Source organism: Pipra filicauda, unplaced genomic scaffold (assembly GCF_003945595.2).
Source record: "Pipra filicauda isolate LSUMZ 115617 unplaced genomic scaffold, ASM394559v2 scaffold621_size299420_pilon, whole genome shotgun sequence".
NCBI lineage: Eukaryota > Metazoa > Chordata > Aves > Passeriformes > Pipridae > Pipra > Pipra filicauda.
In genome coordinates this window covers 29,910-53,871 of record NW_024104778.1, presented here as the reverse complement: position 1 = coordinate 53,871, position 23,962 = coordinate 29,910, and the positions used below count along the sequence as shown (strand labels likewise).

Genomic DNA, 23,962 nt, shown 5'->3' with positions numbered 1-23,962 from the left:
GCGAGAACAGCAGTAATAAGAGCAGTGACACAACTAAGCTGTTTATTAAAAAGAAAATAAAAAATTCATCAGCTTTGAGATTCGTGGAAATGACATGAGTGTGTCCTCTTGTACTATTGTGCTTCAACAACAACAGTCTGTCTCATTTTTTAGTGCTCTAGCGAAATTTTTTATATCAAATTGCCTTCAATGATCCATCATTACTTCATAATGTGGTAATGGTGAGAGACCAAAGCAGGCTAATGAAATAATCCGAGCTGCTGAGGTGGGAAAGCCTCTCAAAGCTGCAGCTGAGAGCAGAATTTTCAAGGCTGATACACCACGGACAAACACAGAGGCAAGGCAGGAACAACAGAGTGAAAATCTATGCTCTGGAACCTGGGGCTAGGAAGGAATGAGTAGGTTGGAGGATGAATTGACTAGTTGCTTTTGAATAAAACTTACTGAGCAGTCCATCCCCCTTCAGAATTACCAGTAGTGGCAGGGAAGTGGTGGTTCCCTGCTTCACTGAGTGGGTAACAAGCTCATACACTGGGCTTTTTACAGCTCCAGGACTTCTTATCCCTCTGCCTCCTTAGCCAGGAATAAACTTTATGTTTTCATTTGGTATTGAACTTTACCCAAGAGAAAAAGCCTGGATATAATTAACTTATCATTCTTTTGTCTGTTCTCCAAAACCAGCAGTGTTTTTTTGATTTTTGTGTTCATTTAGAGGTGGGGGTTTTTTGCCTAATATATTCCTATGTTGAGATCAAACTGGTGACTGAGTATGGCCAGGAGAAAAGTGGCATTGCAGGAAGGAGCATTTAATTAAGCAATAAAGTGTGCTTTAGTGATACTAATGCTAGAAAAACTCTCACTTAAAGCAGACTAATAGAGTACATGTGGTGTGCTGGAAGGCTGGTGCTCCTATTAACAAACCTGACAAGCTTCTGAACTGGGTTTTGGAGACCAAAGATAAGACACATTGGAAAAAAAAAAATCCCACAAGACTAAAGACCTTTTATCAGTGGTGCATGTGCTTTTTTATTAATAATACAATAACAAGGCATTAGTTACAAATGTTTGGTATCCAGGTGACCTGTATCCTGACAGACATGAGGGTTTAAAGACAGTAACATCTGCTGGCTCTGTCACCCTAAGAGTATTAGCAAAGCCCAGTACATATTACTAAGATCTTCATGCAAACACACTGGAGGGAACTTTAGTTGAAAAGAGGTGATTTTCTTTCAAACTTCTCCTTTGGTTTCATTTAACAGACAGTAAAGTTTGGGAAGATGGAATCATCATCTAGAAAATTTTTAATTCATGAGCACTATAGGTTTCATGGAGTTCCTTAATTAACAGCCTAGAAATTGTACTGCCCCACCATCCTGAGCTTAGAAACAGAGCAGCCCCCAAGAGGAAAGGCACCATTTATGGTTATTTTTGCTGCCCACACTGTGCCAGGTCAGGGCACTGATGTGCAAAGCATGGTAATAAATGACATGGAGCAGCAGCCCATAGTCTGGAGCTGCCTCACAAAGGCAGTGAGTGACACATCATGAAGTTCTGGCCTTTGAGGGAGCCCTTTCACCTTAGCAAATGCAAAAAAAAACATAGCAAGGGATTTACTGAATTGCCAAGCAAAGACATTCTGAGTAACAAGGGTAGCCTGGGAGAACTTCATGACATGGTAGGGAAGGCAAGTTAGATTCTTCAAAAAAAAAATTGTCCAAGTGGATTTCAGATTCAAATGGATTTAGAAACATTATATTTCTCTTAAGTTGCAGAGGTCTGGACTAACAGCTTTTACCTTCATTATGTAGTTTGAGACAAGAGTGCAGCCATTCAGCAGGTCACTTACCAGCACAGTCCTGCATTTAGGACTCTACTGTCATAAGAAAAGTAGCTTAAATCCCTACAATTACCTTGCAAAAATCTCACCATTCGTAAGATTCAAGATGTGTATTTCACACACTGATCTCATTTCATGTTTGTTCTTTTATGCAGCAATTAGAAGAGTTTTGTTGTTAATGTCTGATTTATCTGAACTATCGAATACAACAGCCAGCAGATTTCTTAGGGCTCACAGGGAGCAGAACACAGATCCATGTTAATGCTTCCTAAGGCCTTTTAAAGAGCTGTCATTATTACTGTGTTGCAGTCAGTGCTTTTTTTATCACATTAGTACATCCACATTGTTATAATACTTTGTGTGTTTCATCAAACATTTTCAGACTTACATTTCCAAGGCTGGGCCTTAGCCAAGGGGATGTCTTTAGATGTTTCAGTGTAGACCCCAATTTAGGGTCCAGACTCTCAGTTCACATCAAATCATGACTTGATCATGCTGTAATGATGCCGAGCAAGGATCTGGCCCTGTGGCACCATGTTTAAAAAGCTGTATGTCATAAAATACATACTGTTTAGTAGTGGCCACACTCATCCCTGGCACAGGAACACCTAAAGCCTCATGAATGCAGTATGATTCTGGGCATGTTGGCACATTGCTTCCTCCTTTCCAGCTACAGCACAGTCCCAAAGTGCATCACTAAAAGTGCTCTGTTGAAAACAGGCCAGTGCAAAAACATGAGAGTTTGTCACTGCAAAAAAATGGCTTTTTTTTGTCTTTTTTTTTTCAACTGTGTGCTTCTAATTAATCCAACAGCATTTTCAAATAATTTAAGCAAGTGTTATCTTACAGAATTAGAGAAAAGCAAAACATTAACATATATAATTATTAAATAAGTGGAGGAAAAGATGAAAAATCATCAGCAATTCAAGATAGGAACACACAAAGTGGCAAAATATTAGACTATTTCTCTGCCTCTAAATTCACTCATGACTTGAACAGGATGGATTCTCTTCTTTGCAGAACCTTTTCTGACAGCAGCATAGATTTCTTCTGGCTTCTCTCTTTTAATGAGGGGCTTCTTCTCTGGAGCCTTCATTCTCCACATGACAACTGGATGTCGTGGGCCAGTGGGACTCTGAATCTTGATAATCTTTGTGGATGCAATATAGGACATCTTCACTGTCTGCACCACAGCATTCATTAGATTTTTAGCGGCCTGAATTAGCGAAGTGACGCTGTCCAACTGTAACAAGAAAAGGACACATCAGCCTGGGAAATCGGTGTGCTTTTAATCACAGCATCAGCAGGAATAAACAACAGTTAAAAAATAAGGCTACCATACTAAATCCTAATTTCCTTACTTTCCCTTGATGTGTTTGATCACTATATCCATGTTCCCCCGCTCAGATTTAAAGTGATATACAGAAATTTGTGCTGGTGGAATATATGAAGGCTTATGTAGACAATGTTAATAGTTTTCTTGGTTTTTAATGTGAATTCATGATACTTGTCCACAGAGTTTCACTGCAATTACTACTGGTGGTTAATGAAACCAATTCAAAGAAGAGCTGTGAAAATCTGACCCGTTACTTCCACACATGCTCATGAGCAATGCTGGGATACTACAAAGTGCCTGGATTTGTCAGGAGCCAAGTCAGCAGCCAAGAGCTGTAAGGGTAATTAAGAGCAGGATAGCACACAGAAATCACAGTGACTGTGTGGCCTCTCCAGCTGCTTACAGAGTGCCAACCTAAGAGGTAGAATGTAGAACAAACTAATCCCCATCACTGCTACCACCTTCAGCAGCACACAACACAGGCATGCAAGAGGTACAGCAAAGGTATTTTCCATCAGTAGTCATGGAAACACAAAACAGTAACACTGAGGAAGCTCTCTATGGTTTGGATGTTAAAAATAGCAGGACTAATCTATATAAATGGAGAGCCTACAATTCACCTTCTAAACATCCCATTTGTTGAAGCATTTGCCTTCTGTAAAAGCACTGAGGCCAGTTCTCTAAAGGGCCATGAGTTTGTGCTTTGCCATCCAACCCAAGCCCACAGCCTTTGGCAACACAGTTTTGCAAACTGAGTCATTAGGAAAGGTTAAAGGGCTTTGCCCTTTGCCTTTTGACCCTTTGCCAGGTCAATTGAATTGATCACGTTCTCAACTGGAGTGTGTTATTGTCTGTCTTCATTGTCTTTGGGTAACACTTAGGAACACATGTTGGTTGTGTAACACAAATGCAAATAAGGTAGAAATAAAAAATACAGCCAAGTGTCTGGATTCAGTTGCAATTTGGAATCACAGAAAAACCCTCCAGTTAACACAGCACTTACTGCTCCTCTCTGGAAGTGCCGAAAAAAAATACCCCTTGCTACTCCCACCCCACCTCACAGTTAAAACAGTTAGAGGCCTTGTTGAATGCACACCTATGTGAGATGGCAAACTGAAATTACCTCTGTGCTCCAAGAAAAGGTGTTAAATTTACCAGATGGTTGCTAAAGTTCACTCCTTGTTGCAGCGTGGGAGCTTTCTACAAAGGACAGTTTATAAGAGCCCTGTGATCCGTGCAGGGCAGTGTGTGGCCATCACATTGTGGGGGTTGTGGGTTATAAACTGAATTAGGGAAGCCACTCAGCTCAGTTTGGCAGGACAGCACAGCTCCTATGAAACCATTTGACATGAAGTTCAAAGCACATGCTGACCCCCAAGCCTAATTTCAAATACTGCCTTTAAACCTAACATTTTACAAACTTCCAGGCTGTCAGTAAGGTTTCTGCTCACAGGCCCTGTCCTTACACTCCTGACAAGTCTGCAGTTCCCAGTACATCCATTTTTCTAGGGATGCTGACTGGGGTGTAGCAGTAGCTCTGTGGCAGATGAACTCAAGTCCTGGCCAAATTTCACACTGCTGAATACTGTCACAAAAAATTTATTTGATGAGAAGGAGAGAGACAAAAGTTCACATGAACTTCTTTCTTTCCTGCTAACCAGAGGATTAATTATAACAGACACACCCATGCATACACACACAAAATTTTTTTTTTAATTGAATTAACAGCTGACAACACTATAGTCTTCACAGCTTCTTAAAAGCTTTGAATAATCTTTTTGCTTCGCTAAACAGTCAATACGTACACATTCACTTTTCTAGCACTGGCAGTATAGCAACACCAAGGTGAAACTGCTGGGTGAAAGGAAAAGATAGCTTTGGTTCTATTGTAGACTTAAAAGGCAGTTTTTCACCTTGAAGTTTGTCAGTGGCTTTAAGTGTTCCAGCTTTTTAAAGCTGCATTAGAGACACACGAGGAGAATGAGAGGCTGGGCAGCAAGATGGGCTGGGGTGTCAGTGGCAGGTCCAGTGAAAGCTGCTCCAGGAGTAGGGAAAAAAAAATATCTGTTTGCATGGAAGGGAAAAGGCTTCTAGAAGAAATTGGCAGCATCCAGGCAGGATAAAGGTAATCACAAAACTTCAGCTGTTTTTTTATTGTGACTTCAGTGTAACTGTGAAACATGGATAATGAAATGGGATCCTTTTAGGTGAGCATTACAATTTACTTGACCTTTCCTCTCCTGTGGAAACTGAACAGTTACCACCTTGTTCTGGCATCTAGGGCTCCTTTAACCAAATGCTTGTGGTTCTGAAACAGTCCACAGCTCCCTCACCCCACCACTGTGATCAAGAAATTTTTATGTCTTAAACTATAATCATATATATCTACTATAAACAACAAATAAACTTCATGGGCCCCTAATTTTGATGAGGTTATAACTGGAAACCAATATGTGGAATGTCAGCCTCACAGTCTGACATGGGTTCTGGGAGTGGACACCTGCCAAGTCCAGCATTTTAAACGCTAAAGCTCCAAAGACTGACTTCCAAACCCAATTGTACCGAACTGAGGTGGCTGAGTTCTACTTGTCATGCCAGAGGAACCAAACTCTTTAAGCTCTACAAAAGATGCCCTGAGATACAAACAGGTTTGCAGATACCTAAACCAAAAATATAAGAAATAGCTGAAGGGCAGACGACCTACAGACCACTGAGGATGTTTAAATAAGGGGAGTGCAGTTTAAATTAGGGTGCTGCAGCTATCACAGGGATGGAGTGGGTGGGTGTGTAGGTGGTGTATGTCAGGACAGGCAGCAACCCACATTAATTCTACTTTCCTCTTGGCGTAGGCAGTGAGACACAGGGAGATTCAGTTAATGCTACTCTTCAGGCTCTGTCCACATTATTTGCAGCATCCTACTGCCCATATTTTCCCCTCAGCTTCCTGGATGCATCTCACACTTGTCTTCTAAACAGGAAGGCGGCGGCGGTGGTGGTGGGGATATTAACGGCATCCAATATTTTGGAGAAGCTTTTAAAAGATGTTCTTGGACATGTACCATGGATGACAAGAATCAAGCCATACACTGAATCTTTTTTTCTGTCTCTAGAGAGCAGCTGTTTTTATACCTCAATGCCAGTAGCATTATAGAATTTGGTGGAAACCTGTTGTTCTTCTGTAAAACTGATGTACTCAAGGGCTGTCTTCGCTTGGATGCTTTTATCTCAGATATTCAGCAGGCTCTTCAAGGTCTCATATCCAGGAAAATTGATGAAATGAAACTTGGCATAAATGAAAGACTGATAAAATATTCATTGAACGTTTAAATTCATTTCATTTACAGAAATGTAGCTGCAAACTCCTCAATGCACAGCAAGTGGTACATAAAGATTCAGTAGCAAAACAAACAAAACAACCCCAAACGAAAAGCTGTTTTATTTTTGCCTGACTCCACTTTTTCAGCATTTTCCATGGAGATGCAACATTCCAGCCTCCACATTTCACAGGTCTGACTCTGTCAGTTAAGACAGTAATTCATTAAAGGTTTTAGGGAAAACATCCTTTGCCATATCTTTACTCACCTGTCCTGTTATTTTCCATTGCAAAACAAACACAGAATGATTCTGTAACAGTGATTATAGAATCACACTGGGGTGAAACACAGAAGATATAGACCTGATCATATTTTTTTACCCAAGCCCCACCACCACTACCAAAAATCCTACTGGCAACCCTCCTGCTGAAATGGACTCTCATCTCCAGCACTTTTATTCTTCCTCTGCAATGAGTCCTGAATGAAAGTAAGCAAAGTCTCCAATGAGTAATAAAGCTGAAGAAAAGGGAGTTTGGGGGGGGGGAAGTAATTTTTAAACTTTATTTTCAATTTGTTTACATGCATTGTATTTTTCTCATTTTTGGTAAAATAATTTCATGTCTTGGCAGTAGTAGCAATCCATTACTGTAATAAAATATTGAACAGTATAATAACTGGTATGGTCAGTTATTTTTAATATTCAGTGTGATTAGGAGAATTGTGACTTAGAATTTGAAGAAACTCTTTTGCTGTTGAAATATTTTCTGTTCAGTGCACTAAGAAATGCTTGCCTTGTCACGTGTCACCAGGAGTCGTTTCTGTAGCAGTTAAATACAAAATTTCCCTACTCCCAAAGCACCTAAATAAGCCAGAGTCCCACTCCCATTCTTCGCATAGATTTGCAGGTGCTGCCTCTTTGCCATAAAGAAGTGACAGCCTTTATTCCTTCCTTCTGGAATAAAGCTGTGAGGGACTGCACAAAACCGTCCTCACAAAGCATTGGATACGTATGGTGCCAGTGTTTGGAGTCCCAGCTGGGACACCCCGACTGCTCTGCTCTGAGCATTCTTGTTTTGTTTACAGGGAACTAAGGTTTTGCTATTTGAGAACAGATTATCAGTTGGCTGTTTACCTTCTCCCAAGTTGTTTTTGCAGTTCAACCAGACTTTTGGTTTTTGTACAGGTGGGAGCTGAGAACTGAATATGAAATACACAGTTCTTTTGTCAGTGTTTGAAGCCTGAACTTAAAATTCTTTTGGAAGCAAGGTCAGTTATTAAAAATTAATCTTAATTGAACCACAAGGTTCATTAAATACATTCCTAGAAGCAAATTTCCTTTGTTACACTATACTGAGAGACTAAGACTGAATTTTTAATTCTTTGACAGCTCAAAAATAACACGAATTCTACATTTCTGTAAAGAGCAGTGAGTGTCTGAGCAGTGCTCCATTTAAGGTAAGGAGTACTTACTACATTGTGCTTTTGATTTTAGTCCTGCTTTTTTTACTATGCTTTTACTATTTGATTTTGTGAATTTCTTTCTTGTGCTTTCACTAAGGTTGCTATATAAAATAAAGTGATTTAATTCCTTAAGATTAAAAGTAGAAGAAAATCCAAATAGGTTAATTATTAAGAGTGAAATCTTGACTGTTGAAGACATCAGAGTTTTTCCTTGTCCTTGGCCAGGATTTGAACACAAGTTACTCGACCTGTTTTCTGAGCCACACTAGTGATAATTTCATTTTAACGGAGATCTTGACGTAGCAGCGACACTAAGAGATGGATGTTCAAGGAAGCACAGAAAAAAGTTAAAAGAGTTGGAAGCACATCATTTCTTCACACAACTTCATTCAACATACCACTTCATAGATTCAATCCCAGTTCAGGTTGTATAGAAAATAAGCCAAAGGGAGACTTGCCATTGTGATTTTTTTTTTTTAATCTGGAAACTGTTCACCTCTGCTTTGCCATGTTCTCCCTTGGGATATTGGAGAGATTTCATCCCCATTCATGGAACTGGCCTCAGGAAATCTGCTTCACCCTTTGCGTTGTTTATTTTCAATGAACTGAGTTTTCCTAAAAATGCAGCAATCCTGTTGGTTATCTATGTCTGTCTGTCCATTCAATGATTGCATTTTATACCTCAAGAGTTTCTGGGGTTTGATCTGTGTTTTACTCATTTTTCAGGTGGGGAAATTGAATCTAATGAACTAAATAACCAACCATGACCAGAATCTGCTTCAGGCTAAGTAGGATTCAAAGAACTGAAACTGAGTCCTGTAATTAGACCAGGCCTGTGGCCAAGTTAAATGATAAACAACTTACATTAAGGGTTGTAAAACTGTTCCTATGCAACACCATAATGTAGCAGATGCTTAGCCAGGCAGTTATCTCAGTCCCTCCCAAGTACTCACTTCCAGGGAGGTTTAAAAAAAAAGAATCTATCTCTTTTTAAAAACAGGTCTTGAGAAAAATCCTTTATAAAGGATAATATAAATCCTTTCCTTGCTGTTTATGAAGAAATTGAATGCTTGTCACAATAATCTTTGACACGCACTGAGGCTCAGAACTATAAAACACATCCGGATTTTTGGTAATTACCAAAGTAATTATTATTAGGAAAAGTTAACTGGCTTGTAGTGTACCTCACCAGCAATACTTGCTACTCCTTTGAATTAGTTCTCAGTAGATGCAGTTTAGAAAGCAATAGTAACTGAGATGCCTGGAATTGACAGGAAAACCTGCTTTGCTTTGCTTCCAAAGGCCAGGAGTTCTATATACACACACCTGCCAGCACATACTAGGCAAAAGCAGAGAAAGCTGTAGTGTTATTACATTAAAAAAAACAACCAAACAGTGAAACATTTCTTCACTTCTCAGTAGAAGAAAATTTTAATATATCAGCTCTTGAGGGCTAACATCAGCTTTTACAAAATGGGTGTTTTAGTATTTTCAGGGTCAGACATCAAAATAAGAAGTCATTTTAAGCATGGTGTAAGGCCCTATAAGTAACCTTCCACCATCCTTTCAAACAAACTGAACTACACGTTCCAATGACGTGGAGGAATACCAGCCAGGAGAAACAAACTGGCTGAACAGGGAGCAGTGGACACTCCCCTGATGCAAGAGGCATCAGCTTTGCCAGAACAGCTGCTGTGGACCTAAAGCAAGGCAGAAGGGACGTTTTTCCACTGAAGGTCACACAGCAGTGAAAGCAGGACAGCAGCACTGAAGGTGGTGGAACAAACCATCTATGTGTAGTAAATGCAGTGGGCTGTAACAGCAGCCCACATTTCAGCAGGACTGCCAGCATGCTGCTTAGTCCTTTGTTCCCTCTCTTCAGTCCTACTGGGGCTGCAGCTGAGAAGCAGTTCTGCCCACCTCGACTTCTCTTTTAGGGGGAAAAAGAACGTCTAGAAACCCTAAAAGGAACGGAAATGCACTGCTCCCATCTCCCTTGCCAAAGGAGCAGCTCTTCAGGAGTTGAGCACAGTGCCAGCTCTTCTCCAGTAGCAGCTGAAACCCTCCAAGTGGAGCGAAGGCGTGGAGCCACTTGCCAGCTGCCACAGCACTCACACATTGGCCAAGACATCACTTTCCTGGGGTATGGATATCCAAGGATTGGGACTGCGTCAGCCAAAGGCCTGGTGGCAGACACCCTGCCTTGTATTTTGCTACCTGCTTCCTTATATATAGCTCTGACTGTGTTTTCACCTGCGGCACAGCCTTCAAAGCTGAAGGGCGTTCATAGCAATGCAGGGAACTTTTGATTTAACAGCCATGGGAACTCAGTGGTAACTCAGGAAGTAGAGCAGACATTTAAATCCAGTCTCGAGTCATGAAGTTGGAAGTATTAAAGCACTTACATTTGGCACAAAAGCTGACTTACGTCACTGTTTAAGGTAAAGTCTGGCTCTTGAGATACCAAGAGGAAGAGCAGAAGATAAATGAGACATTTGGAGAAAAACCAGAGTGACAAAGCCTTCAGTGCACAGGTAAGGTTGGCTAACCTGAGAGGGCTTTTCTGTGCCAGTTAGCAAATGTAACTCTGTAACTCTGGATACTGTAACTCTTGAGAACTCTCTCTTCACACATTTCCTTTTTAAGGTCAAAAAGCTCTATCTCCCTTGCCAAATACAACATAAAATGAAATACAGGAAGATAATGAGTATAAACAGCACAAAACAGAATTGCCTGGCATAAGTCAGGGAGAATGATATTAATATGTAAGGATCTGTTAATTTTCTGCTCTGTGATATAATTTGCTTTACTTAAAGCCACTGCTGGGGAAAAAACCCATCAAACTGGCAAGGTAAGGTGCAAGCCTATCACTGTGCAGTACTTGAGAATGAATTATCAGCTTATCTATATAAATGAATGCAACTATTGTCAATCTGCATACTGCAAATGTTACCCCATTATTTTGTGCTTGAAGAGGCACAAATTTATTCCAATTAATAGAAGGAAGTGTCCGTTTCCTGTTTAATCACTCCTAATGAAGATGCAGTGAATCCTTACCTTTTTTTCTTGTGCAGCTCACAAACAGGAAATACAAGCTGCATTATTGAAAAATGTAAGTATTTTATGGGACCATGAAAGACTAAACACTGATCAAGGAATTATTAATGAGTGATAATAACAAAACTGCAGTGAGTGGAGAATTAGAAGCTAATGATCTACATCTCCTCTTTTTCTGTACATGACCTTTATAACCTCCATAACTGGGGCTCTGACTAGAATGAAGTTACTGGAGCTTGGGGAAGGACAGTGAGAAAGGTGGACAACAAGATTATATGGCCTGAAGTAAAAAAGCCACTAAATGAGGAGAAAATTCCTAGTTCTTTCCTAAGAGAGAACTTTTAGTTAGGAGAACTCTCAGCTGGATACTCCCCAAAGCATCCCAACTGGCCCAGGCAAACTGGCCTATTTAACCTATGCTAATGATATGGGGGGAGTTATTAATTTTGGGCAAGAAACCCTCCAGGGGAAGTTGTTAGAGGAATGTTACAGGGAAGACAAGGTTACAGGGGACACAGCTGAAAAGCAGCTGAAGAAGGTAATGTGGTACCAAGAATTAATGACTATGAACTGTGTTCATGGATTTAAACATACTTTTTCCTATGCATAATGTTTGCTCTTTTTTGTCATGCAGTAAGTCCCAAACTGAGCTGTGCTGGCAGTCAGCAGTACCTCCCCAGCTACAGTGCTTATATAGGTGAGAATACAGAGACATAGGTGCCCTCATACCATGGCACTGCTGACCACCGTTATATGGTCCTAAACAGTGTTCATCTGTAATGCCATTTATATCTACTTTACTTGCTCTGCCATAGCATCATCCAGAAGAAGATACTGGTAAGACAGATGATGTGACTTAACACTTAACTCTATTTCAAGCAGATAGATCTACAAATATGGGATAATATATCCTTCTTCATTTCCTCCTGACCTGGAAGTACATCTCTGGGGGATTTCTTTTTGTGTTCAGACACACGTATGTGCATATTCCATGTGTGTAAGTAAATGAACCACCATCTTAAAGTTTGTTACAGTACTTAAAACCAAACTACTTCAGAATAACAGTGATAATACATAATATGTTTTGAGAATTAAAAAGAAAAAAAACCAAACAAGTGATTGCTATTCCTTCTAAGCAATTAGTCTTACGCTTCACTGTCTTAGATTCTCTGTGTTGTGTATAAAAAACAGGAAATAAAATGAGACTTGGGGCTACATTGGAACATTTCTTGTGGGTCCCTTCCAACTCAGTATATTCTGTGATTCCATGATATTACAAGTACAGGAAAGTCCAAATGAAATGCAACACTTATGTCAATTAACAGAGTAATTTATACCATTTTTCTACTTACAGCAGACATGATAAGCTCTCCACCAAGATTCTGGATTTCTGCTTTAACTTGACTGCAGATTTTGAGCTGGTGGGAGTAGAGCTTGATCTGTTCTAGGTAAGCCAATAAATCCTGTTTGCACGACTGGTCTGGACACTGAAAAGAACAATTAATAAAGCATTTCAACAAAATGCTGATTCAAACATGTCTCAGGAATCATGTCAATACTTCACTGAGGAGTATTCAAATTGTACATTAATTTAGGCTTGTCTTTCACTGCAGCTGTATCAGGCTGCACAGTTCATTCCTCTTGTAAAGGTTTTTAATGTAATAGTTGGAGGATCAGAATAATCTTAAAATTCCTCATATTCCCTTTTAACACTGCTGCACTTGCCTTAGCAATATTTCTAAACACATTCTTTACTGTATGGAATAATTACTTTTCCTTCAATTCCACAGAGGCTGTGTTTTTTATTTAAGAAAATACCTACATTAACAGTGATGTGGGGAATATAAACATGCATTTTGTGGGCAAATGTAAACACACATGCAGAGACAAGTTAACATTTATATATTATGCTTTATCTTGTAATATGAACTATGGGGTTTTTTTGTGTTCCATCCAGAGTGAATTCAACTCAATCCACAGATCATCTGTATCAGTGGGAACAGGAAAATAAAGTCTTACAGAAAACTCATTGATTGCAATACTTTTAACACCATAGATTTTTTTTCCTAATATTATTTTTTTAAATAAAAATAGGGTCTTTCCAACCTCATTTTTGTGAACTGTCAAAATACAGGGAATACTTGGAGGGGAAATATTGCTCTGAGGTACCAAGGCCATGTACGTGTTTGTTCTGAAGCTACTTCTCACTGCTCTGGCAGAATAAAGGCATCTTCAGGGGAATAGTGAGTCCCTATTTTGCTACCACAGCTGTAAAAATTAAGTGTGATAAATAAGCAATGGATCCCTACAGTTTTTCAGAGATGTGTTTTTAGCCTGTGTGCTGTACTTACATAATAAATACAGTCACTTTTTTCTGATAGGAAACTGTGTTCAGCTTTGTATATTAAAAAAGCAAATATACATTCCCACCAACCACTGTGTTGACTGTCAATGATCAGTCAACGATCTATGCTTTTATATTTATGGTTTTATTTAAACTTTTGACCTTATGGAATTGTGGTCAATGGATTTAAATCCAAAACCTGCCAGAAGTCAGCAAAAGCACCAATTCTACTTAATTCATAAAATGTTTTATCTACTGGCTTTGCTGAAGAAACCTGGTATATGTTTAAAGGGGTAGTGTGACAATGCTATCTTCGTGGCTATGCAATATGTTTGCTTAAGCAAACAAGGTCATGCTTTAGACTTAGGAAAACATAAGAGTAAATAAGGAAGGCCAGACTGAACAATTTAAAATTAATTAATACAACTTGGATATCAGTCCTTATGGTGTGTTCTGCTACATCTGTTACTAAAATGTTTTCTGTGCTTTGACACAGAACAAAATTTGTTTTGTTCTTTGTTTTTAGAACAAAACCGGAAGTCTTTCTTGACATCTTCTCTTGCTGCGTGTGATGTTTTCAAAGTGTTAGCATGTATACTAAAATATGTCTTTGTTTCTTCCTTACTCAGCACTGCTTTAAGAACTGTCCAAATCAATATTTAAATACTAGTATTTCATTGACTGCTTAGAAAACACTCATTGTGTATTTTATTTTAATTAGTAAAAATTTATACTTCCAGTCAAATACAACGGTAATACCTCTAAGCAGCAGAATTAATTATATCAACATGAAGTGTATTCCTGGAAAGATATTCTTTCTCCTCCCTGTTTTTCTTTCCTTAACTACATTGTGACTTTGTTCTCTCAGCCAGAAAAACTCAATATATAGGGTGGTAGGGTGGTAATATGCCAATATAGCGTCTCATGCACTTAAAACAGTGACAATGTCAATTAGAGTAGTTCAATGACAAGAATAATTATTATATAGTTCTCTTTTATATAATCTCCAAGTTAACAATCTCCAATCAGCCACAGTAAGAGACAGTTTCCAGGCAAACCTTCAAACTAGGCTCGAAAACATTCCCACAGTTTCTGCAGATTCCTCTCCTGAAACAATCTGGCATCATATTAAAAACAGCATCCTGCAATCCTCTGAAGAATCCTTAGGGTTCTCCCTCAAGAAGAACAAGGACTGGTTTGACGAAAACAACCAAGAAATCCAAAACTTGTTGAGGAAGAAGAGAACAGCCCACTAAGCACACCTTGCACTGCCATCCTGTCATGCAAGAAAAACAGCCTTTCGTCTTGCGTGCAGCAAGCTCCAACAGAAACTCCGTGACATCCAGAACAAATGGCGGATTGATCTAGCTGAAAAAACTCAATTATGCGCAGATACAGGTGATCACAAAGGTTTCTATGAGGCCTTGAAAACAGCATACGGGCCCACATACCAGTTACAAAGTCCGCTACTCAGCGCTGATGGGCAAACACTCCTAACAGACAAAACCCCCATTCTGAATCGATGGTCTGAACACTTTCAGACTCTTTTCAGTACCAACCGTATAGTCCAAGATTCAGCAATTCAGTCCATCACACAACAACCGGTACAATATGAATTGGATACTGCCCCCACTTTAGGAGAAACCCTCAAGGCCATACAGCAGGTGAAAATCGGCAAGGCACCTGGGGTTGATGGAATTCCACCAGAAATCTGGAAACATGGGGGCCTTGCACTCCACACCAAATTTCATGAGTTTGTGGTGCGCTGTTGGGAGCTCGGTGAACTACCATCAGACCTTCGTGATGCAGTCATCATCACTTTGTATAAGAAGAAAGGTATCAGATCAGATTGCTCAAACTATCGTGGTATTACTCTGCTCTCCATTGCTGGCAAAATCCTGGCAAGAATACTCTTGAACAGACTAATACCCACTATAGCAGAAGGAATCCTTCCTGAAAGTCAGTGTGGCTTCAGAGCCAACAGGAGCACCACAGACATGGTATTTGTCCTCAGACAACTGCAAGAGAAGTGTAGGGAACAGAACAAAGCTCTCTACGTAACCTTTGTCGACCTCACCAAGGCTTTTGATACTGTGAGCAGAAAAGGTCTGTGGCAGATTTTGGAACGCTTAGGTTGTCCCCCCAAGTTCCTTAAAATGATCATCTCACTCCACGAGGATCAGCACAGCCAAGTCAGATATGACAACACACTTTCTGAGCCCTTTTTAATTAAGAATGGTGTGAAACAAGGCTGCGTTCTCGCTCCTACCCTATTCACAGTCTTTTTCAGCAGGATGCTCCAAAGGGCCACGGCAGACCTCGAGGATCAGGATGGTATCTACATTCGATACCGTACTGATGGAAGTCTATTCAATCTAAGGCGTCTGAAGGCCCACACCAAGACCTTAAACCATCTTGTCCGAGAGCTGCTTTATGCTGATGATGCCGCCCTCGTGGCCCACACAGAAGCAGCTCTGCAGCGTTTAACATCCTGCTTTGCAGATGCTGCTGAGCTCTTTGGACTGGAAGTCATCTTAAAGAAGACTGTGGTCCTCCATCAGCCTGCACCTCAAGAAGTCCCCCATCATCCCCATATCACCATTGGCCAATCAGAGCTCAAATCAGTCCAACAGTTTAATTACCTCGGTAGCCTCATCTCCTCAGATGGTAAGATCGACGGAGAGATAGACAACAGGATAGCTAAGGCATATAGTGCTTTTGGAAAACTCCACAAAAGAGTATGGCGTAATAAACACTTGAAGAAAAGCACCAAGATCAGTGTTTACAAAGCCATAATGTTGTCGACTCTCTTATATGGATCCGAATCATGGGTCATCTACCGCCACCACCTGCGACTCCTAGAACGCTTCCATCAACGCTGTCTCCGTACAATCCTAAACATCCACTGGTCAGACTATGTGACCAATACATCTGTTCTAGAGCAAGCAGCTATCACAAGTATTGAGGCCATGTTGCTGAGAACACAGCTGCGATGGGCAGGGCACGTCTCCAGGATGAAGGACCACCGCCTCCCTAAGATCTTGCTCTATGGTGAACTTGCCACTGGCTGCCGCAACAGAGGAGCCCCAAAGAAAAGATACAAGGACTCCCTGAAACAACATCTCAGCCTTGGCCATATTGATCACCATAACTGGTCTACTCTGGCCTCCAATCGGGAGGCCTGGAGACACACCATCTATAACGCAGCTGTCTCCTTCGAGAACACTCGCAGGATCACTCTTGAGGAAAAAAGGTAATGCAGAAAGAACCGTGTATTGCAGAATACACCATCTAAGGAGTCTTTCTGCTGTGCCTTTTGTAATCGGATATGTCTGTCACGTATTGGCCTCATAAGCCACCAGTGTGCCTGTAGCAAATGTGGATAGAGCCTTCCCAAATCTTCGTTCGCGAAGCCTAGCCATGACATTTATATAATAATATTGTCAGGCTTGTCACATTTACTATCTTCCTTACATAGCATTAGAGAAGAAATGTGTACCATTTTAGGAATTCTAAAGATGATATGAACCAAAGTCTGGGAAATGACCACTCAAGAACAAAGACCTTGAGGTCAAAATAGTTCTATGAGAACACTGTTTCAAGGCCAGGAGCATTCAAAACAACAAATGCTTGGCCTTAAATAGGAAAAGTCTTCTGAAATGTAATTATGCAACTGTACAACTCTGTGGCATACCCACAGCTTTACCACCCTGAGTAGATACAGTGCATCTTTCCCCTCCAATGCCCACACCAAGGCACATAAGAAGGACAAGAAAGATTTTAATGGATACAGGTATTCTTTCCTCCATTACAAATCCAAGGGGTTATTGACTGTGTTCAAAACAAAGGAAACGGTTTTTAACACTGGGTGTTAAGTTGCAGAAATTTTTGGTACAGAATGATTATATTAAAAGCTTAAGTGGCTTAAAGAAGTTACTGGACAAATTAATGGACTATTCTGTGTGTCTGGTTTTATAGGTTTGGTTAAGTAAATTCTGGAATGGCTGCTGAGTGCTGGGAGACCTTATTGTGGGAGTATCGTGCCATTATCCCAGGGAGTTCTGTAAGTATTCACTATTAACTGTAAGTATTCACTATTAACTGTGTCAGCAACAGGGTACTGGCCTGAACGTACCTGTGGTCTGGCCAAATGGGTTCATTTTTGTTATTCACCCATAAAACTTCACCAGATGAGATGACAAAGACAGGGACTAACACAACAGAAGAGCAGGCATTTGCAAGGGTAAAGATAACATTCTGCACTACTTTAAGCAGGATAAAATATTACAAAAAACCCTAAAGCCTCATGCCTTATAGCATATCTAAATCAACCATGGACAGATGTTAGGAAGAAATGTACTATGTAGGACATTCCATAAGGAATCTTCTACATATTGCTCAGAAGCATCTGGTACAAGCAACACTTGCTCACTAGTGAAACCAAAATCTGGGCTGCAACAGAAGGACAACTAATAAATTCTGCATTTAATCAACTCACAGGTCATTGATGATTACCAGTTTAATGCCTCACATTCTTAGCTAGAAATGCCCACACATTATGAGAGGTTTTTTTCCCCATACATATCGCAGGGATCAGAGCAGACCCACATCCAAAAAACGCAGCGGCATTTTACCTAATAGAAAGAATATCCACAGGAACCCTGAAGTGATTTGATAAATTCAAATTATGCAGTGATTAAAACCATATTGAAACCAAGATTCACAATCGCAAGTGAAGAAGCCACTGGCACAGCAGTGGCACAAGAGGTCTAGACAAACAATTCTGCTGGAAATTCTGATTGTAGACAATACTGTTCTTGCTTTAATTTCATCCCTTTGCTAAAAAGCCAGTAGCATTTCTCTAGAATCCAAATCTGTCTTCATGGTGATTAATATTGGGTATAATCACCCACAGACCCACTACTATAAATGTTTGTTGTGCCTGTTGGGTGCTATACCACGTGGGGTTCCCTTCACTGACAGGGATGTAAGATTATTTACACTGTGCTTTCCTTACTGCGTTAATTAGGTCTGGCAAACAACATATTAAATGACACCTCACAGTCCGAGTGCCTGTCTTACTGGGATAGTAGTGGATGCAAAACAACTGGAACACCAAGGAGGCTCTTAATAAAACCTTAATCTTCAGCACATTCCATCAAACCAGGATGTACTAACTAACTGCCTTAATTATCTCATGGCTTCCAGGTCACAAATTTGACAATGAATTTACAACAATCTTATTTTAAACTACATTTATTATCAATGTACTTGTGATTCATTTGCCTAGGTTGATGTTGATGCTGTACTGTGATTATTTTCACAGTTGTTAACTCTGAGCCATTTTAAAAGTGCTGTGAGCACAGACTGAAATATAACTGAATTCTGCTAATTGTACCACACTGCATCCCTTTCCTTCAAACACAGGAAGAGAGAATCATAAAAAAATATGAAATTAAAGAAAAAATGATATCAGAGAGGTTCTATTGTGGCTGATGAGTTATAAAAAGACTGCAAACACAGTTACAGGGTAGAGTTTACTGTGGAGTTTTTCCTTTTCTCCTAACAGAAAAACAGTAAGAATGATGTAATTACACAGTTCTCTGAAATCACATGGAGTATGAATCAAAATTATTCATTTGAAAATGTTTCAATAACAGGAAAAGGCCAAAGAGACACAACAGTGATTCTTCATCATGCAGAGATTGCTTCTGTTGGGTCTGAGCAAGATGGAGGAAGCAGAGTGATGGCTTTGCTTTTCTTCCTTTTGTGTAGCTTTGAACACTGAAAATCCTGTCACACATTACTGTGGTCCTGGTAACTCCAAAGGCAGAGGAAGAGCTGTCATGGAAGCTGAACACTAAAGTGATGCACCCTAATAAAATGACAGTATCAGAGGTGGTAACAAATACTTAGATGGAAGCCTAAGCTTGATAGTAAGTGGTGGGACAGCGTCCAGAAGAGTATGTGCAGGAATAATGGAAGGACCTATATCTTGAAAGATCAGCTAATTGAAAATTGAAGCAAATAACACAAATCCATTTTTTTCCATGTAATAGAAATTCCACATAATTTAAATGTTACTAAAAGGCGGCATGTGAAAAATTCCACTAAAAAGTCTGAATGCTGCTGAGGAAGGCATTAGTAAAAACCTTATTGACATTCATGTTCTACTCTGGGCACCAAGTTCTTGAAGGGTTCCTCCAGTTTGGCTGAAATTCAGAGAAGGACTAGAGAAAAAAGCCCAGGGGATTGTAAAGTTTATTTTATTTTAAGACCCCAAGATAGAAGAGTATAGGAAATTTGCCAAAATAACAGCTGTCTTTGAAAATACTTTTGAGATTAGAAAAACACCACAGTGAGAAAATAGCTTTCTAAGTTAAAGGATGACTTGGCACAGGCAAAAAGAGGTTATAGAAGTTAAAAGATTTCTAGCCATCTGAGGAATGAGAGGATCATATGGTTGTAATAGGAGGAATAAAGGGGGAGGATTCCCTTTTTTTACTAAGTTTGACACATATCTAACAATGACTGTAGTTGTGTTCACCACAGCTGGAAGGGCTGCTTTGGTTCATGTTTTGATTTGTGTTTGGGTTTTTTAATTGCCTGTGTTCCTTTGCTTCTAGTGCTTGTAACCTGAAATTGCATCTAAAATACAAACACCACTCATAAGTAACGAGTGTCCTTCAGATGCACACAAGATGCCACAGGAATAAATACCAGGGCTCAGGTGGTTCATGAGTATCAACTGTGCAAGCTCTGAGCGAGGACAAATGGAAATAATTTGAGTGAATTCAGTAAAATGGTTCCCATAACTTGAATGATGTCACATTTCCCAGTAACTATGAGGGTCCACACGAATTATTAGCACTTATGGTTCATGAATACTTTTTCCTCACACATGAGATTTGTTCATGTTTCTAGTCTAGAGTCACTGTAATAACGCAGATGAAATATTTCTTCCCTAAAATTTTCCTTTATCTACAAGAAATATTTCAGCAAGAGTGGATTTTCTGTTCTAAAACCAGCAAGGATTTATGACCCTTACTCATCTTTGCCTTTGATATCACAATGGTTTCTGCAATATATCAGTGACAGTCTTGAATTTTAATTTGTAATTGATAAAATCTTGAAAGGAGCTATTGTCCAATGCCCCTGAAAAGAGAGATGTGCTGGGAGAATATCTGTCAAGATCAGAAATGGGGACTCAAGACATTTTACCTAGTTTTTCCACAAATCTGATCACAACTGTAGAGACGCAAAATAAAAATTCTTCATCTTGTTATCTGGAATTCAGGGAGACACATGACAACAAGTAACAGACTGTTGCTGCTTCCTAGATACTAGAAGAGCAAGCCTTGTGTATGAAAATAAAAAGTGAGGTAAAAAGATAGAGTACTTAAGGGTGTGGAAACAGTGACCATACCATGCTACACCAGGCCTAAAAGGTACAGGAAGAGAAACGTTTTAAATGTGATATTTGCACACTGCCATTTCCCTACACTGCTGGTAGTGCCTGGCCCTAAAACAACCAACCCCACCTAGTGAGGAGGTGTGTTCAGCTCCTAAGCCACCACTGCAGCTCTCAGCCAGGCTGCTCCAGTTACCCTGCTCCTGGTGAGGGGGTTCTGGTGCGGGGTTTTCAGCCGTCAGACGTTTTAAAAATCCAGTGGAAATAAAGTAGACCTTACAGCTCTAACACTTTGATGATGAGATATAATTCTTTTAAATGCAAAAAAAAAAAAAAATCACCTCAATACTGCGAGTATTCAGAAGCTGAAACAGCCACTGCTGAGGGGCAGAGGTGGAAGGAAGATAATCCAAGTACAAGACAACCCAAGTTTTATTCCTCTCTTTCATTATTGTTATAATTGTTCTTATTATTACAACTTACATTTTATTTTGTTTAAATTATTAAGCTTTTTATCTCAACCCATGAGGTTTATTGTTTTTTCCAGGTGACTGATAATGGTTCTTAGTTGCCAGCTGGGGTTAAACTGGGACAATAACTCTTATGTATATATATTTGTATGTATGTATATGTATATTATATATAATATGTATTTTATATCTATTTGTATGTATGTATAATATATGTTATATATATTTGTAGGTATGTGTATGTATATTACATATATGTATTTATATCTATTTGTATATATGTATATGTTATATATATTTGTAGGTATGTATATGTATATTATATATAATATGTATTTTATATATATTTGTATGTATTTGTAATATATATTTTATATATATTAATATTTGTATGTATGTATATGTTCACTGTTGTTCCAATATATAAATATACACATATACATACATATATGAATGCACACACATTTATATATACATACATACATACTATATGTCTAAAATGTTGCATTCATAGCTTAAGGGAGTTCACAAACATTCACACATACATACAAATGCATCTGCAGATAAATATATGTCCATACATATCTGTGAATGTACACTTATATTTAAGAGTGTGTGTGTGTGTGTAAGTGTATATAAACATTAATATGTATGAAGAAGAGAATCCACACATATATTAAGATAGGATCTATATATCCACGGCTTCAGAAAGGGAGAACAGAAGGAAAATCAGAGAGTAGATCTAAAAATGTCATGAGCACTTAAGTAAGTGACCTCCTTAGGTGTCAGAGGTTCTGTGGATGGATGGGTGTGGGACAAACTTTACTGCACTGCTGCATGAACAACCCACCTGATCCGCAATGAGCCGCGCCAGGATGTCCATCCTGGAGCCTGACTCCGAGATCATCTTTGCTGCGTTGATCACATCGGATGTGTGCTTCAGTGGTCCTCTCCCCCTGCAAAGGAAACAAATGAAACTCTGCTATTCAACAACTGAGGATAAATCATATCCATGCACACCAGGCACAGAAGAACTCAAACAAAGCAGCTAATCCACACAAGTGACATTAATTAAATTTCCCCCGGCCCCAACTGTTTTGTTTTCACATCCCACAAATTTGTATTGTTTGGCATCAACTGGATGCAGAAGTACCAGAAAGATGTCACACAGTGTTTTCATACTGGAAGCGCAACCTAGTCCAAATCAGGATTTTAAGAGATTTCTTGTGCAGTTTGGTTTTCCCAGGCTTATATGAAGTTCCTCAAATATGAAGTTCCTTCCACAAATTTTCTTGTAAATATGTTCAAAGGAAGTTCAGCACAGAGATGAATTCAGAGAGTCATTATGGATACCTGTTGTTTTTTGGGTTGTTTTTTTAACTTATTTCGTGCACCCAAGAGAAAATAGAGATAATGAACAGATCTGCAAATCAACTGGTATATGCCACTCAAAATACAGATATGCCACATCTGAAAATACTTTCCAAACAATTTCACAATTTCTTCAGAATTTTCAGCCTAGGAAAACAGTAAAGTTCTTGCGAACAATTTGCCAAGAAGTGATTATCTTTAGTTTTATTATGTGCACATTTAATTCCTGAATGCCCCATATCAATTTATAAGTTCTGCATTGGACAAAGGAAGTAGACAACATGAAAAAAATTAATATAGTTCTTTGTTCAAATGAGAAGACCCTTTTCCTCAAAGTCAGTATGGTTTCATGTATAAAGAAGATTTACCATTCATTCCAGTAAAAAATTCATTTAGTCTAAAAGTATTATCATATATAACTATACAAACACTTCATTCAGTAAAAAGACAGTGATGACAACGTGGTAGATATGTTTAATCTCATCCTGATTAATCATGTTGCTTAGCAAAGAACTATTTGTTAATCCTTGGGAGTAAGGCAGACTAATTACAGTTCCTTATTCTCAACTTTTAAAGCTCACATTTGGAACAACCTAGAATCAGGTATTTTACACATTATTTTTTCTACAGAAAGGTATCTTCTTGTTATGAAAAACCTACTTAGCAAGTTGATCAGTTTAAAACAAAATAATAGGGTATGTGTCCAGGATGAAGTACTTCAACTTTTACCCATGCCCTTCATTTTCCTTTCCTGCTATTTTCCCTTTGAACCCTTAGGTGCACAACTGAATCCTTACAACTGCACATTGGCCCTCCCCACCATATCGGGCCACTAATTAGTTTATAATTTATAATTTTCACTGTGGCAGGTTCCAAAGCTCAGAGGTCTGTCAGTCATCCATAGCAAGTCCCTCAGGTGCTCCACAAACTATCAGCAGTCCGGTACCCTCCTGGAAAGGTCCAACCCCGTCACCAGCAAGATAACATTAAAGGTGAACACAACCCAGAATTAAAGCAGCCAGGAAAGGAGAGATGTAACAGTCCAAGGCTATTTCTGGTAAGGAAATTCTTGTGAGTATCAGCCAGCAGCTTTTTTGACATCTGAAGCTATGTTGAAAGGGTATTTTGAAGGTGAAGTTCTTCAATTAAACTAGCAATTTCTTGAACCTGTGCAAGTCCCTCAGAGATCTAATGAGAATGAAGCAATTCTACCCAAGAAAGGTTATTTCAACCAAATGAACAGGAAGTATTTCCTTTCCCCACAAATACGGCCACCAGGAGAGCCATTAGAGGAACCTCAGCAATGACTTTTCTGGACACTTCTGCTCCACTTGCCACCTAATTGCACCAATGGTTCAAGT

The 23,962-nt window shown here is 39.3% G+C and overlaps 1 protein-coding gene across 1 annotated transcript; it reads right to left on the bottom strand.

Annotated features, from left to right (window-relative positions):
* Positions 1 to 1,001: 1,001 nt before the first annotated feature.
* Positions 1,002 to 22,186, bottom strand: LOC120322455 (catenin alpha-3-like; the record flags this gene model as incomplete). The annotated part of the gene is made up of 3 exons (XM_039388207.1): positions 1,002 to 3,080; positions 12,358 to 12,492; positions 22,081 to 22,186. Coding segments are annotated over 3 exons (529 nt in total), but the record flags the coding sequence as incomplete, so codon positions are not given.
* Positions 22,187 to 23,962: the final 1,776 nt, after the last annotated feature.